This window comes from Halichoerus grypus, chromosome 9 (assembly GCF_964656455.1).
Source record: "Halichoerus grypus chromosome 9, mHalGry1.hap1.1, whole genome shotgun sequence".
Lineage (NCBI taxonomy): Eukaryota > Metazoa > Chordata > Mammalia > Carnivora > Phocidae > Halichoerus > Halichoerus grypus.
In genome coordinates, this window is record NC_135720.1 from 62,547,070 (window position 1) to 62,564,852 (window position 17,783).

Consider the following 17,783-nt stretch of genomic DNA (forward strand, 5'->3'; position numbering starts at 1 on the left):
ATGGAGGGGGTGACCATTTGAGCTGTTGTATGGTGATATTTAAAACCAGCTTTTTTTTTTTTTAAAGATTTTATTTATTTATTTGAGAGAGAGAGAGAGAGCACAAGAGGGGGGAGCGGGAGAGGGGGAAGCAGACTCCCTGCTGAGCAGGGAGCCTGATGCGGGACTCGATCCCGGGACTCCAGGATCATGACCTGAGCAGAAGGCAGTCGCTTAACCAACTGAGCCACCCAGGCGCCCAAAACCAGCTTTCATTTAATTTTTATCTGTTCTCAGTCTTAAAGATTTAGATAAAGTTGGTTCTCGGCATCTATCAAAGGAAAATGACCACAGTCAAAATGCTCACAGCCTCACTGGGCAACTGTGGTTTACACCTACACGATGTGTTGATCCCAGGTTGCTCGTGCTAATTTTGGAGGTAAAGTAAATGGGAAAATCTGTTATTATTCCCTTGGAAACCAAATGTTCACAGTATTAGCTGACAAATATTGGTTATGATTCAGCGTTATTTTCATTTTCACCCGAAGCCTCACTCGGTGTGTGAATTTTTAAGGCACGCCAATGTGTCACACACACAGGGGCAGAGACCTCTCCTGCCTGGTTCAGGGCTGTGTCCCTGGCACCTAAAACGGAGCTTGGCTCAAGTATGTGTTGAATGAATGCAGGAAGAAAGAAGTCAGATGTTTGGCCACAGAATCTTAAAGATTTAGGCCAAAGAGCCACTTTCCTCTTGTTTTCTAAATAGAGACCAATCCAGAGTCTTTGGATGACTTGTGTTTGAATCATGCTACTTTCTGTGACTTTCATAATCCAAGCTCATTAACATAGCATTCCAGACCTTTCATAATCTGGCTTTTTCAATTTTAAACCCAACAATATCCAACAGCTCTCTGAACACAGTGTACTTTAGTTCTGTGGGTTTCACAAAGAGCCTTGGAGTGCCAACTTGGGCCATCCACCGTGCTTGGCAGTGAAGGTCAAACAGATCTCCCCTGTGAAAAGCTTCCATCCTGGCGTGGGAGAGACTCACAGAAAATTTCATTACCCATGACCCTTCCACCGGATGAAGAACCTGACTCTTAAGTTCTCACGGCTCTCAGTACTCCTCACATACAGTTGGCCTTAGCTCTAGTTCATCATCTTTCCTGCTCAACAGTAAACTTCAGGCGGGACAGATGCTCTGTTCCCACCGGACTCCTGCTGTCTAGCATCATACCAGCATATGCTGAGTACTCAGTAAATATTGCGGATGGAAGGAATGAGGGCAGAAAGGAGAGACGACATGCAGAGATACTTGGACAAATGCATGGAGCGCTCTGGAAATTTCAGGAAATTTCTAGAAAACTTCAAGTAAAGCTTCTTCTAGAGCTGTGTTGTGAAGGTTGAGTAAGGCTAGCTTCTAGGAAAAGGTGGGGGAAGGTTCCTAGGCAGTGGGGAGTCCACACAGCTGTGGAGGTGGTGCGTAGCATGCTGAGGGCTGTGGGCAACAAGCCAGGGAGCACTTGAAAGACCACACCTGGAGGGCAGCATTTCGACCATAGTTGGACAAGAGAAAAGTCACTTAGAAACAAAGTATTTTTACATGTCAGAGCTTTAAAAACTCAACTATACATTGCTATGAATATATTTAGCCTACTGTTTTGCTCTTGGTCAACTGAAGACCACGCTTTGTAAAAGCAGGTCTGTGACATACACTGTTAACTAAAAATCTCTGACTTGGCATTTCTGCAAGTCACCTCGATGACTTAAATTTATAAGAAGCCAAGAATGCTTTTTTGAATTAAAAATCATGAGAAAAAAAAAATCATATGCGAGCTCTCATTTCCTCAGGTTTCTATACTTGTCATTTAAAGGACTTCTTCTTTTGAAATTATGTGGATAAAACGTTCCCCCCCCCCCCCCCCCGGCTCTCTGATCCTGTTACACTTGAGGAGTCACTTAACTGAGAAGTAACTGGGCAAAGGGGTCCTCTCCAGGGTAACCCACTTTCTCCCCACCACTCTAGTGGAAATTGCCGGTGCACGGGCCTCAACTCTGCTCCTCTCGCTGGAGGCAGCCCACTGCAGCCGCTCAGCCCCACGAAGGAGCGCGGCTACTGCGGGAGCCCACGTGCTCTTCCCGCCCTGGGCTGGGAGGGGCAGTCTTTGGAAAAAAAACCTTTTCCAATTCAGCTTTAATAATAATAAAATTGATAATAAGTCAGTTCACATATGACACCTGTGTCTACTTCGCAATTGTCTTAGAACTCAAAAAGTCGAGATACACGATTAAGTGGAGCTTTCAAATCCACACATATGTTGCAATAAAGGTGGTTTCATTCTTCAGTCTGTTTGTTGTATTGTGTGAATGTGTATGTGGGGAAAGGGGAGGAGGGAGAGACAGTAATACATATACCAGCTTTTATTAACCAGGATGTTGAAAATTAGGATTTTCTGGTTATGCTAGCTTTGTAGTTCAAAACTTAAAAACAAAATGAAGGAATGATTAGCATTATTTCTAAGCTCTTGGTTCAGTCGAAAAACAAACAAAACAATAAATATTCTAATTACTTTGATCAGAAATTCTTATTTTTAGTGTGTTTGGGAATGTGACTTAACTATTTTCTCTTTAGGTCATAGTTTATAAGGTTTTGGATTTCAAGTATCAGTTTCCCAGGTGCAATTCTGGTAATGGCATACTTTTATTTCTATTAATCAATTTTTTCAGGTCATTTGGGGTTTAATTGAATAATGTCATAAGTAAAATATCAATATGTGTTTTAATAATGATTTATGGTTGGGGCGCCTGGGTGGCTCAGTTGGTTGTGTCTGCCTTAGGCTCAGGTCACGATCTCAGGGTCCTGGGATGGAGCCCCTGTGGGTTGTGGTGGGGCTCCCTGCTCAGTGGGGAGAGGGGGCGAGCCTGCTTCTCCCTTCTCCCCTCTGTGCCTCCCACCCCCCCACTTCTGTGCATGCTCACTCTCTCTCATATAAATGAATAAAATCTTTAAAAAAAAGATTTATGGCTTACAAAGCTCTTTCATGTATATTATCTGAAACAGTGATTTTTAAACATTTTAGTTTCAGAATTTATTTAGCATCTAATGAAAGCTATTTACCTCTTCTTAAGAATATATGCATATACATGTGTTCACAGAAGCTTCTCAAACCTGGTGAAGCCAGTGTTCTTGGAACCAGGCTTCAGATTAGAGGTTGCCTTCTTGAGCCCAAGGACCAAAATCTAGCCACTGCCTGTGTTTGTATGGCCTGAGACCGAAACATAGCTTTTACATTTTTAAATGATGAAAAAAAACATAAACCCAAAAGAAGAATACAATGTTTTGACATGTGAAATAATAGGAAATTTAAATTTCAGTGTCCATAAGTAAAGTTTTATTGGAACATGGCCACACTCTTCCATTTATATACACTCTGTGGCTGCTTTATTTTATTTAAGATTTTATTTTTATTTTAAGTAATCTCTATATTTACTGTCTGGCCCTTTACAAAGAATGTTTACTGATCCCTGATGTAAAGTTTCAAAGTATATTTTGTGTTTTTTAGTTCTATTTTGTTGACTGTTAAATTATGCTTAAGTTGGGGATTTGAAAAGGACTTCTACATGCTGCTTAAAAGAATATGAAATTATTTACTAAATGACTTTTAAAATAGTACTAGAAATCATTAATATGGTGTTTGGAAAAGAATTTAATGACATGGCAAATGGTTCTGATATTGCTTTAATTGTAAAAAAAGAGTATGAAGTGAATAATCAGTGTGATCTCAACCACATAAATACTATTAAAGAGTAGAAAACAAGTTTAGAAGAAAATACACTCAAATGCTAGGCCTCTTGATTGAAGTTATGGATTTTTTTAAAACATTTTTACTGTTCAGTACTTTATAGAAATTGTACAACGTATCACTTTGATAATAAGAGAAATAAAATATTGAATAAAATTAAGAGTACAGTTGTTTAATTAAAAAAAACTCTCAAAGATTAGAATCTTCTGTGATAGTATAACTATAAAAATGTTCAAGAGAACAGATTAATAGAGTGAATGTAATTATAGGATCAGAAATAATTTTTAAAAATTAAATCTTACTTCATTTAGATAGCATGACAGCTTGGCGTCAGATGCTTTTTTTCTTTCCTCCATGCAAATTATACCCACAATCTGCTAAAGAAGTGTTGATCTTTATGTTAAGACACAATTTTCCACAAATTTGAAGCATTGTTAGTTCTATACTGAGAGGCATTTGGTCAAAATTTATGATAGACCATTCCTTGTTCAAAGGAGACTCAGGAAATGGTCATCAACATAATTCAGATATTCATGCTCTAAAGAAAACTGAACACTTTGACCAGTTTTTCTGTAGGTGCTATACTGGCTTGGTCTACTTGATGAATGAATGAGTGAATATATGAATAAATGAATTACCTTTATGTGTGACTTTTTGGCTCTGTAGGACAACTATTAATACTCTTTTAAAACATACTAGGAGTAACATGACCATGTTAATTAAATTGTTTTATGAACAGCTGTAAGGAAAAGGAATCATTAAAGGGAACAGGATCAAGCTGGGAGACAGGAACCCCAGAAGCCTATTCCCCACCATCTTCAGGGCTATAATTGTGATTAAATCACAAATAAACCCAGAAAGTGTATTCTTAAATAACATAATGAATCTGATACATCAAAGTGATCTACTGAAAAATAAAACTCCGGATCCATTTGGTGAATATTGCTCTGGCAAAATGAACAAGCAAAGGAGTATCTCAAATCTTTGCTAGTAGCAGCAGAATTGTAACAGAAGAATTTGAGAAAAAATAAAAATAAAATATGACTACTGTTACTATTACTCTAATACAAAATTCTACAAAATAGGTGTTTTTATTCCATCTTTAAGGCAAGGAGGCAAACTCATCTGCCTGAGTTCACAGGGGACTCAACATGGACCAGATTTCAAAACCTTGACTCTCTTCTCTGTATCACACTATCACCATTTCACGGACTTATTAGCCTTGTTTATTTTATGAATTTAAAACTTTTTTTCTCCTTTCCAGTGTGTTAACAGTCCAACCCAGAAGCAGCATTTGGAGGGTTACATCCAAAATTTCCCTTTTCTCAAACCAGATCTTAAATCTTTCTGTTCCCTGTCTCCACTTCTCATTTTACAGGTCTTTGGAAATGTGTCTATAAAATGTATTCATTCTTTACTGATCCCTGCAACCTGCAAAAGAGTGTGTGAGACACTAGAAAGTCAGCAATAATTGCCACAGTCCTTTACTCTAATGGGACAGATAGTCTTATAGGAGATACAGATAAACAAATGAAATTATAATGTGAGGCCAGAAGGCACATCGGTAATGTGAGAATACTCAAAAGTGGTATGAAATGTGGACTTGGGTGGAGGGTGGTCTGTAAGTACTTCCTGGAAGATGCAGCACCTGAGTCGAGATCTAAAAGATGAGGGTGACTGAGTTCAGTTAGGTCTGTGTACAGAGGGGTCTGCCAAAAAGTGCCTATGGGAGCTTGAAAGAAAAGAGGCATTTGCTCTATTCTTAATTTGCTGAAGGTCATTCGGTATGAGTGAGCAGTAGTTTGTGTGTGTGTGTGTGTGTGTGTGCATGCACATCAGTGCCATAGTAAAAATTGGTTTGGAGAAGAATGGAGAGGCTAAGTTATTATCATTGACTAATGATAATAATAAGTAGCACTTAACACTCTGTGCCAGGCACTGTAGCAGGTAATTTTAATATAACATGTTTATTCCTCATAACAACCCTAAGAAAAAGGTATACCATTATGATCTCCATTTTCTATACAAGGAGAAGGAGACACACAGAGGCTAAGTGACTTCTTCAAGTTCCCAGACCAAGTGAGTGACACACCTGGGACTTGAGCTCCAGCCAACCTAGCACGAGAAGCGTGGTCCTTGGACGAGTATTATCAGCTTCACCTGGAAAGCTTGTTAGACATGTAACAACTCAGGCATCAACCCAAACCTACAGAACCAGAATCTGCATTTTAACAAAGACCAGGTCCTACCCGAGCACCTTAACATTTGAAGAGATCTGTTGGTAATCCCCTAGACTCTATTGTTTCTCTTTAACCTTGAAAAGGAATCTGGACATGATCTTAAGGCCAATGGAGAGTCAGGGAAAAGTGTGAAGAAAGAGGTTGGCAAAAGTAAATGTGGTTTTAGACCAATTGTTTTAGGTCAGTTGTTCCGGCTTCAGAGAAAAGCAGTAGAAGAGGACAATTCTGGAGGCAGGGAGACCAGTGAAAGGGCTACTGTTCGCCGAGTAAAAGAAGATGGCAGCCTGAAATCGGGTGGTGGCAGTGTCAGAGGAGAGGCGTAGGTGAATGCATAAGGCAACCTTGCCAGAACTTGGAGATTCTTTGGGTCTCCAAAGATATATGAATGGAGGGAGGAGAGGAGTTAGTTCCCCCAAATTTCTGACTTGAGCAACTGGTTTCATCATGGTGTCATTTACTATATAAGAGTATACTTGAGGGAAGTAGAGTGGGGAGCAGGAGAGGGAAATGATGAATTTACTTTTAGACTAAATCATGAGATTTGAGACTTTGGGGCAGCCAAGTAGAGCTGTTTAGCCAGGACCAAAGAGAGCACTGGAAACCATATAAATGGCAGGGAAATCACATAAATTACTTGGGCATGTTAGAAGGGGTCTTAGGGCAAGTCCTGGTTGTCCTTGATGTTCCCTCCTGCCTCCCCCATTTTACTCACCAGGGCCCAAGCCTGCTCTATGCAGTTCTGTTTTCAGCAGACAGTTGAACACATAGGTCTATAGCTCAGAAAAGATACCTCAGATCTAGATTTTTGGATTCATTAGCCTACAGGACAGATGATAACTGAAGTGATGAAATAGCCCAGGAAGAGAAAAGGAGTCCAGGATACAGGGGAGAAGAAACAGACCAAGAAGAGTGGTCTTAGTGGGAAAGAACCATGAGTTTGGTATCATGGGAGCCCTGGGTAAAGAGTGTCTCAAGGTGGGGAAAGTGGAGAAGAAGGTTAAGTTGATTTGAGACACTGAATAGATAAGAAATGTCTGCTGGGTTTAACAAGACGCTAGTGATTGACAGCCTCCATGAGAGCTGGGGAAACTGGTGAGGATGAAAGCCAGACTGCAATAGATTGAGAAGCCGGGCTCAGGAAGTAGAGATTAATAGAATGTAGACAAGCTTTCGGAGAGATTGATCTATGAAGCTGAGGGAGAGGGGAACTGTAGGAGCTCAGTAACAAAGGAGAGGCATTTTAAGACGGGAAATTTGAGCATGTTTAAGTGCTGATGGAAGGAGCCAATAAAGAAGGGAAGGTTAAAGATGGTGAGCCCTGAAGGGCAGGGTATGAGTTAATGGGCACTGGTTTAGATCTTCCCTTTTAGGTTCCAATCTACCCATAGGTAGGTATGGAGATTCGGGAGGATGGTCAGAGAAACAGGAAGGCCTCTCTGTAATCATCTATTCCACATTCTGGGGTCTTCAGTGGGTTCATCCTATCACCCTTCCATCCTAAGCCTTGTTCTCCACAAAAGCTGCTGTTCTGCTACTTGATTACTCCACTTTTATTTCCATGACCTGCTGTCCAGGACAAATATGGCCATGAATTAACTAAGCACCTGCTTTAAAAATTAACCCTTAAACTAAAATCCTTTCCTTAGCCTTACCTGTCTTCAGGTGAGGACAGTTTAGAGAGACAGTTTAGGCGTTCTCCCACCCAAAGCCTTTTAAAGATTTGGGGAACGCACTGGCACCAAGGTATGCTTAAAGTTGAGGTTTCTGGCTTCACAGAAAACAGTGGTTCATCATCAGGATCCCCGAGAATACTCAAGGACACATTTCAGGAATCTATCAAACTCAGAAATGTCATTGAAAATCTATTTGCAACAGGCTTTTTTTTTTTTTTTTTTTTTTAGAAGAGGGTCCATTGATTCTGTTAGATCCTTAAGGGTATCTTTAGTCTGTGGAGACAGATAAATGCCCAAGCTGATCATTTCCAGGGTATCAAAACGTAACCAAGAAAAATTATGGCAATCAGAGAGGAAAAAGACAATTACAAGAACATGGAAATACATGTTTGTTTAGCCGACATCTGACTCAGACCTCCCCATGTGAACCCAAGGATTTGGTTTTCAATTCTAAAGAAATCATGTTTCCTAGATTGAAAACATAAAAAACAAATCAAAGCTTTTCCAACATGTTCTAGATGAACATTTATTTTCAATATTACAGTAGAAAGTTGCTAGGCTTGCCTAAGGAACCCAGATTAATCCACCTTTATTCAAAATGTTGTTGGCAAGTATAATAAAAATAAGAGGTAAACTTGTCAGTGAGGTGATGTGACATTAAAACCCAAAATGCTGCTCTTGGTTGGTAGAACAGGCTCAGAACTGGCAACTAATGATAACATGTGGAAATAAATAGAGCAAGTGTGGAAAACAGACATCGGAGTTTACCTTCCCCATCAAACGGCTTGGATTATGGCTTCAGGCATGTATCATAACAAATATGTTAAGAAATACCTTGTATGATACATGTTTGCAGTATTTGTGTTAAATATTAATCCATAGCTTTTGCTAATGAAAATGTTAGAATTTATACATGATGATGTTGTGGATGTGAAACGACAGCTAAAATCACTTGAGGATTTTCTTACATTTTATTTATAAGGATTACACATTCTATTAATGATTCTTTTTAGTTTCCACATTTCTGAAACCCAAACTGACAGCTGAGGATTTGCATTTGGTTTTCAAAGGGCTGACAGACGCCAAAGGGAGTCTGACTGACCGGGTGAGACAGCGTAAACACATGTGGGACCCGTACTGTTTCCGTAGTAATGCTGTTTGCTTCAGGAAGCAGTGCTTTCGATTCCTGTAATAGGTTATATATTTGTGTGGGCCAGACCCGCAGGCATTTCAGCCCAATCCCCGAAAACCTCACATTAGGAATGGTCGTTAAGGCTGCGTCTGGAAAGTAGGCAGATTTTTCTCGAAAATAGCAGGAATCTTACTAACTCACTTAAAATCTGTAAATGACTTTGAATTGTGCTCTGGACATATAAACCCAGCCATAAAATAACCACAGTAATAAAGTTAGTCATTCAAATAAATTAAGCCAAATAAATCCCCAGAATCCTGCCACCCCCTTTTTATGGCAACGAAGCATGTATAAAGACCATTTTCACAACAGAGGCGACAACTCTGAAGAGTTATCTGACCACTATGTAGCCTCCGCATGCATATTATTGAAATGAGAAATCTGAAAAGCTCAGCTTATAAAATATGACAACTGTTGGCTCAACTGGCTTTTGAAGAGTTTCTAAGAAACTTCAAGACCAAGTAAAAATTTTCTCATAAGCAGTCACTAGAAAGTTTATAAGAATCTCTCATCCTTAAAAAAAAAAAAAAAATTAAAGCCGAAATACCACATAAAAAAAACACAAAGGAAACATTACGGAAAAGAAAACAAAACTTACTTTTTCTTAAAGCTGCTTTTTCCTGTGATTTAAAGAGTATGAAAGGAGAATATATGATGATTATTTTTCTCCTCCAACACATTCAAATGTCAACTCCAAAAGGAACAGAAAGGACCACCAGAGCTATCTGAGGGTCCCTCCCAATTGCAGCTTTTTCAGCTTTGTAGAAGGAAATAGGAGGGTGAGTGGGTTTCCTCCAAGTCTTGTGATGTGCACGTAGCTGACTCCTACTGGGCTGAAAAAGCACTCCCTGTCAATTTTTATTTCAAATTGTAACAAATTCTCTGCAGGATATCCTTAAAGGGAAATCCTGCCAAAATTAGTATTTGGAATATCTGGATAAGCTCCAAAAAGTTTAAAATACAAAGTGTATATACAGACAACTCACATACATACTCAAGAAATTTCCACTGCTTAGGCTAAATGAAGGGCATATTTAAATTTTTAAAAATTCCCAAAAGGATGATGTATTTTCTTTTTCCTTGTTTTTTTTTTTTAAATTTTTTTTTTGTTTTCTTGTTTTCTAACGACTCTCTGAACCTATCTTTTAGGATTAGAAATGATTGCCCTACAGAGCTTTCCTGCTGAACTATCTAGAAAGAGATGAGGCCCCATGTTCTTACCTGCTGAATTTTTGGTTGCTTGAGAGATAAATCCTGGGTTGTGGCCTCTATCACTGCCTTCTTGGGAAATTTGAGAACTTTGAGCCGTGGATTTGACTGGAATAACTCCAGGTATTTACCTGCTTCCTGAACCTCACTGTGGACTCACCATTCCCTGCCTTTGCCTATTGCCCTATGAGCTGGTAACGATTGTTATGTCACAGCATGGTTGTGTGACTTCATTTAAACAGAGACTTGTCTGGTCTTTCGAAATCTGTGATTAAAAAATGAAAAGTGGAGTGGGACGCCTGGGTGGCTCAGGTGGTTAAGTGTCTGCCTTCGGCTCAGGTCCTGATCCCAGGGACCTGGGATCAAGTCCCACATCAGGAGCCTGCTTCTCCCTCTGCCCGCCACTCCCCCTGCTTGTGTGCATGTGCGCTCTCTCCCTCTCTCTCTGACAAATAAATAAATCCTTAAAAAAAAATGAAAAGTGGATAGAGATTTCGAGAGTTGCATTTAAAGAAATGTTTGAATATTGAACTAATCCACAACAGGAATTCTCCGTGGGTCAATTTGATCCATAAAGCAAATGACGTTTGCTCCTAGAATCTTCTATTTGGGGCTGTTTTTTCATTTCATAAGGTGGGGATGAGAGAAGAAATGTTCTGCCTTCACCCCATTTATTCCCAGACAAAAACTGTTCTTATTCTAAGTGCTAAAGGAATTATATACGAATATTTTCTGAGATCGAACTCAGGCAGATACAATAAAAAAAACGTGAGTTAGGGAAATGCAAAGCCAGTCAACTGTGTGCATTGCTCTTCCCCTGGATTTGATGATTAAGATATGAAAATGAAAACATGGTGAGCAGTGACAACAAATCGATTCAGTGAAAGGACACAAGCACATTCAACTAGTAATAGATGTTAACCCTCATGATACTACTGCTAGCCAGGCATTATTTTTATCCTTTTCTAGGAGAGGAAGTGGAGTCTTGGAGATATAAAATTGCATATGTTCCCATCTAAGTATGGGGCCAGCACCCTCTTTGTTTACTTGTCTGCTTCCGGAGAGGGTAATCTACATTCACTGGTAAAACTTCTGATCCTCCCGCTTCCTCCTCAGACAGTTGCAATAAGTCTTCTTCCCTTTGATCTACTCTACCAAAAAAAGCTTCATTGAGTTCATAAAAGGTCTTAATTAGTACTTTAAAGGGCACTGTCTTTAACCTTACCTGAGATTTCTCATCTCTGGCCATGTTTATTTCTTTTCGAAATTTGCCCTTGGTTTCACTAAGTTACATGCTCCTGATTTACTCCTTGTTCTTACCGTCCTCAGCCTCCTCTTCCTTTATTCATCTTACCCTTCCCTAGAGCTTCCTCCTAAGTCCAGCAGGCTTCTCTGTACACTCTCCATGGTGCTCCTTATGGAAACCACTAGCAATTTTATGACTCCCAATGGTGTCATAGAGGTTCCAGACCTGTCTCCTGTTCCAGACCTGTCTCCTGTTGTCTGTTGGCCATCTTTTTCCACAGGTTCCCAGGCACCTCAAACTGAAAAGTCCCTACGAAACCACCTCATCTTCTCCTCACTCCAAACCTGCTTAGTCAGCTGGAGTTCCTCTCTCAGGGGATGACACAATCATCCAAGCCATCATCTTAGACTGTCCTCCCTTATTCTCCACCAGCCCCAATCATTCATCCCCTTCCCCAACTTCTCCTGGTTCTACTTTGTTAAATCTCTCTCAGATATGTCATCATCCCTGCATCGTCCCTGTGCATCCTCACATTTCTCACTTGGATTACTGTATCAGTCTTAAAACGATTGGTATCTTGGCAGTCTGGTCCCCTCCTCTCATTTCTCTACGTTACTGTAAAACAGTATTTTAAAATATCAGTTTATCAAATCATAAAATACATGCTTCTTGCAGAAAACCTGGAGTAAAAATTGAAAAAATAAAATTTAAAATGATTTGCAGTCTAAGAGATAGTCACAACCCAAATCTTAACCCAAATCTCTTCAGAATATTTTGTATGCATGCATAGAACTATACAAGGAAATGTTTATGTAAATGTACTTATGCAAATGTTTACACAGTATATTTAATTAGAAAACCAAGACCACATTATATATAGTTCTGCATCCTTTTCTACTTAATATACACTGTGAATGATTTTCCAAATCAAACATTTTTAAAGTAGTTGTGAATAAAGGCTGCAATATAATGAAACACATGAAATATATTATGGAATAGTGCTCTTCTCTCTCTCTGATTTTTCTTCAACACCAGAACTTAGAAACCCTGAGTGTTTATATTGTATGAATCACAAGGACTTAGATTTCAGTAAGAAAGCAGGAAGGAGAAAAAGTCTACGTAATAGAGTTAAGTTAAAGGTACATTTTAGGTGACTAGACAAGCTCAGTAGGAAAGCAATTTAATCGAGTGCTTTTTCTTCTTCACATTGGATGACAAGAAACATAAGAGAAAACCCTTGGGACCTTTGTCTTAGCTTGACTAGTCAGAGTAAGTTGGGTTTTTGTTTGCTTGTTTGTTTGTTGGACTATCATCTGAATAAGCAAGAGTATTTCAGAGCCAAGAAGACCATCTCCTTTCTGTGTAAGACAGGTTGTCCATGCTCCTCTTTGCCTATGGGCTGGGAAAAAGACTTCTACATATTAAGTCCACATTTTACTTTTCAGATAGGAGAGACATTGATATCACAAATAATTCATTTTAAAGGATTTTGGTAAGTTGTCAAACTGTCTTTCAGAATGGGTAGTCTTTCTAAAAGACAAATCTAATTACCTTATTTTCCTGGTTAATCTTGAAAAGGCTTCCCTTGTTTTCAGGAAAATGGCTAAACTTTTTCGCTTAGTGTACATATAAGGAATTTCAGGATCTCCCTCTGGTCTCTCCAGCTTCATCTTACCCTACTTCCCAGACCATTTTTCATATTTCTCATACTTAGGGTTTCCCAAATGTCTCATTATTTTGTATTAGTTCATGTCTTAGTACTTCCAGATCTCTTCTCTCCCAGAAACGCCTGCCTGCTCTCCCTTCCCCTATTTCCCTGAGGCTAGTCATACTTTTCTTTCAGGATTCAGTTCAGGTGGTCATCTCTAGCCTGTTTAGTTCCCTCCCGCTGTGCAAGACAGCTGACTTTCATTTCTTCTCCCACAGCATCCTCTGCTAACTTCTCTCAAAATGCTAATATTGAACTATAGTTGTTGATTCTTGCCATCTCCTTGAAAACAAGGGGTATTTTTAAGATTTACATTTGTACTTCTAGTGCGTAGCAGTCATACAGGATCCAGATTGTTGAGCCAAGGATTTAAATTCACCATGTCTCCCCTTTTCATCACACGACATAACCCCTTCCTTCCTGCTCTTTAAACACACATCAAGGCTAAGTCTTACTACTAATCACTGAAGGGAAATAGAGGCAAGGCTGGTAAAACAATAAAACACAACACTGGGAACTTATAAAAATTTAATACATGTTCAAAGTAATTATTCCTTCTTGTTCGGTCATGTAAATGGAATAAACACTGTGTTTCTGAAAGCCTGAAAGTCAAGGTTTCTTTTTTCGATGGTTTGGAGTAAGTCTTTCTTGGGTTCTATTTATTTTTTTGTTTAGTACGGTCTTCAAGGTAGAATGACTTGTGTGAATCCTTCGGCCATTTTAATGGCCACTTCAATAGTGGTCCCAGATTTCTGTGGAAAATGTACATCCCAGAGGAGTTTATCTATGTGTGTTTCTTTCATCTCCCATATACACTGGGGGAAAGGTACTAATCAAAGAAAGCAAACCTTCCACTGACCCCACCCTCTACCCATCTCACATGTTAGTCCTTGATAGAAAAAAAGTCCCATTTGGCCCTGGGTTGAGTAGCATTTCTGGGAAGGAATGAACTGTTCCTTCTCAATCTATAGGCTGCACTATCACTGTTGCATTTTGATCTCATCCTTGGTGCTTTATGGTCTGACTAAAATATATTTTCTAAAATGTTGAAGATGGTTCTATATTCAGGTTAAGCAACTTCTACACTTATTATTCTGATTTCAGTATTAATGTCTTCTCTGAAAATTCACTGTGATTTTGATAAGATATGCCACGGTTCACTGAATCCTTCTGATGGCCAGAAGTGGGTTTCCCTTGACTCTTCAGAAACACATGGTCTGGAGGCGGAACACACGAACACATTATCCAAATATTTCCATTATATCTGCAACAGTAGGAAGTAGCAGATACGACGGTACAGCTGCACATTTGCTGAAATCCAGCTAACTGAAAATGATTTACTAAGGTGAAATGGTTCACGAATGGCAAACATTCAAGGAATGAGATACTGAGGACTATGGAACTATTTTTGTGTAAGAAAAATACAAGAAAATCTTTGAAAAATGTATAGAATAAGAATTTTAAAATGTAAACACGTTACATATAACACCTGCACAATGCATTCTAGTAATTGAAATAATGAAAGCTTCAAAGTACCACAAAATTTAATAGAAACAAGCAAATTTATTTTTAATAACATTCTTAAATCTGCCCATCCAGATCATAGTAGATAACCATTTAAGAATTTTTATTTTATTGAAATTAGAATTTTACATACAAAATCAGCTACATAACTTTATTTTCAAAAACAATAAAAACTGTTCTTATTTACTATGGAAAAATATGAACCATTCTGATAAATGAAAAAAATTAATGTGAACAAGATAGAACGGTTTTCTTTTTATTTGCTTGGTTGTCTCTCCTATTTTTATTCCTACAAATTAAGAAAGTCAATGATTTTATTTGTTTCATTGTCTATGGTCTAGTTTGACACAAATGTGGATTACTTTGGTATCTGCTGAAACATAAATGAGAAGGTTCTTAAAGACTGAATAAAACATTAGGCTGGGTGTTCTATATTTTGGAAACTGAATAAACAAAACTAAGTGGAGCTTGTGGTCACAGACGATTTTTCATTTTTCTTCCTTTGCCCATATGAAAATACATTAATAGAAAATTACCAATGGAAAAACACTTTTAAATTTATGTTACATTCCTATCAACTTTAATAATAATGCTCAGTTAGCAATTATATCAATTTCTTTCACTCAGTATTAATACTTTGTCTGGAATTAGAGGTAGACTGATATTTGTACTCAAACATTTTGAACCACAGAGTTTTAAGTGCCATATAAGGAATTATATAAAATAGTACTTTTTTGATACTTGAGATTTAACTTACTATTATATTCAAAATAAATTTCTTTTTGATATATAATAAATTGTTGCTTAAAACTCATTTGCTTGAAATTATTACTCTAAGGAACTATTTGTTACTTTTAACTACCAATAGTCTTTAGAAAACAAGAATACCTATTTTCTTATAAGGATTTTCATTTTTGGAAAAAAATAAAGTTCCAATGACTTCAATGCACTTACAGATCCTCCCATAACAAAGAATTAGGTGCCAGAGTGACTACTGATACAAAAAATATAACATTTAGAAATGCAAACTGGTTAAAGAAAAATACTTGTATTACATTTTTAGTTATTCTAATGTTAAAATGTGACTTATACCTCTTAAGAAGTAACTTTTATTTTTTCTCTTACTTGTTAGCATCTTGTGTTAGAATAGACTACAGCGTATGGGCCCCTCCGGTATTCTTCTGTACCTGTAAAGGCATCCCCTGAAAGACCCAACCACATAAAAGTTCACTCTTGGGGGGGATATGGGAGGCCCTCTATCTGCCAGAAATAAGAGCAAGGGCTTAGAAAAAAAAAAAAAAAGATTGCGAATTTCTGTATTTTAGGTTTGAAGCATTCTCTATTAATTTTAAAATCCACGATTTTTATTTTTGACACCCAAGGGTTTTCTTTCCCTTTTTAAAAACACATGACCACATTTTAAGGTTCTGCCTAATATGTATATAACTGTAAGAATGCCACTTGAAATCTAACAACACAACAAATGAGTCCTTTTCTAGAGATGAAAGATTTCATAAAATTTATTCTTCATTCAGCATTTGAAAATAAACCTGAAATAGTAATTTTTAGAATTATAATGTGAAAAGGAAGTCTTCCATGGTTGAACCCAATTTACAAAAATTTCACATTTTTCTAAGATTTACACTGAATACAACACTACTGTTTAAACTGAATTGTGTGGGTGTGTGTGGGTGGGTGTATGTGTGTGTTATTGGGGGAAACCGAGGATTGTGAAGTGAATATTTTTTGGTAACCACTCACTTTAAACTTTGGGAAAAATGTTTACTATATGACAAAAGTAAATTAAGATCATTACTCTTCTGTCACAGATGATTTCCTGGACATGAGAACAAGGTCTTTAATGGATGAAGAAAGTTCTTGAAGCTCTTTACGAGTAGTATTGGTGATATCTTCTTGTTCTTTGTCTAATTCATCACTCGAGGGATCATCTCCCTGTCCAGTCTTCTTATTTTGACTAACTAAATGCTTTACAACTAAACCTTGATACTTTACCAAAAGAGTATGCTGATCCTGTGAAAAGAGAACAGAAGAAAAGTTAACAAACAGGATTTAATTTTCTGTAGAACAAGCTGGATTTGTTCAACCAATACACAGTGAAGGTCTTCATCTTTACAAATCACTGGCCATGTAAGTAGAAAGCTGAATCCAGCAAGGTCGTTGCTGGCAAGGAGTTTACAGGTGAGGGGTGATAAAACACGAATACAGATCATTTTAATGTAAACTGACTTAGCTAAGTTCTATCACCAGAGATTAAATCAAAGTGATATGGAAGTTCAAAGAAGCCAGATTCCTTTTAGCTGAGAAATTTCTCAGAAGAATTTGTGCAGGGTAAGACTTTTGGAACTGGTCCTTGAAGGACAGGTTAAATTTGCATAAACTGAAACGGAAGACTTCTTTTTACCAATAGATCTTCTAGAATCCCAAAAGATTCTTGATCTATGCTGAGTTTTTAAAAATCAATCTTCAGATTCACTGTTCACATTCTCGGAACAGGAAGTCATATTAATATGTTTTGTGTCTTATTGTTCATGATTCACATCTATCCATTCAAAATATGCAGAATCTAAAAGCTTTAAAAGTTTCAAATGCATGGAAAATGTAATACCTCTGGAATTTTACTATTAAGAAAAGCAATGATCTGTGGGACACATCTTCCAGGTGCATGGAGCATGCTGTGGGTTGAGAACTGAAACAGAAGGACTGCTGTGAGGTGCAGAATAAGAGCAGGGTCTTCTGTGACTTTTAGCTGTTCAGCCAGTGCTTGTCGATGCTGGAACAGTATCTGCCTAAACAAAAATAAAATCACAAAAACACATTCTCATATTTTAACAAGCTCTCACCAATTTTAGTTCTTCCCTTCGGTATTCATTTTTAGCTTCTCTAGTTTAATTATCTAGCTCCATAAACATCTTAAGGGACATTTTAAATATGAAATATAGACACACTTAACCCTAAATGCTGTGGATAAACTAATATGCTAGAAAATGATAGAGAAAACTACAGAGCAGGGATCCTCAAAGTGTACTTTTTATTTTGAGTTGTTGGGAATCAAACAGAAGTGTACTGATATAGGTAAGATTTCCTGTAAAGAAGGTCTCAAAGCTAGTATGAAGTTCCCAGGCTTGATCAACTATGGGATTAGTGGACCTTGCTACCTTATCGATACCAGTCAGAGAGGACCACGTATA

The 17,783-nt window shown here is 37.9% G+C and overlaps 2 protein-coding genes across 4 annotated transcripts in view; both read right to left on the reverse strand.

Annotated features, from left to right (window-relative positions):
• FHL5 (four and a half LIM domains 5) overlaps positions 1-9,700 on the reverse strand; it is a 43,784-nt gene extending 34,084 nt beyond the window's left edge. Inside the window, exon 1 of the mRNA XM_036082390.2 lies at positions 9,486-9,700. The gene's annotated coding sequence lies outside the window, so the exon portion shown is untranslated. The remainder of the gene's footprint in view (positions 1-9,485) is intronic.
• Positions 9,701-14,593: 4,893 nt separating this feature from the next.
• Positions 14,594-17,783, reverse strand: part of UFL1 (UFM1 specific ligase 1) — a 32,702-nt gene continuing 29,512 nt past the window's right edge. For all 3 annotated transcript variants that reach the window (XM_078054984.1, XM_078054983.1, XM_078054985.1), the window contains 2 exons: positions 17,201-17,381; positions 14,594-16,605 (listed from right to left, as the gene is read on the reverse strand). In XM_078054984.1, the coding sequence (XP_077911110.1) occupies positions 16,387-16,605; positions 17,201-17,381 (400 nt within the window). In that variant the 3' untranslated portion in view covers positions 14,594-16,386. The remainder of the gene's footprint in view (positions 16,606-17,200; positions 17,382-17,783) is intronic.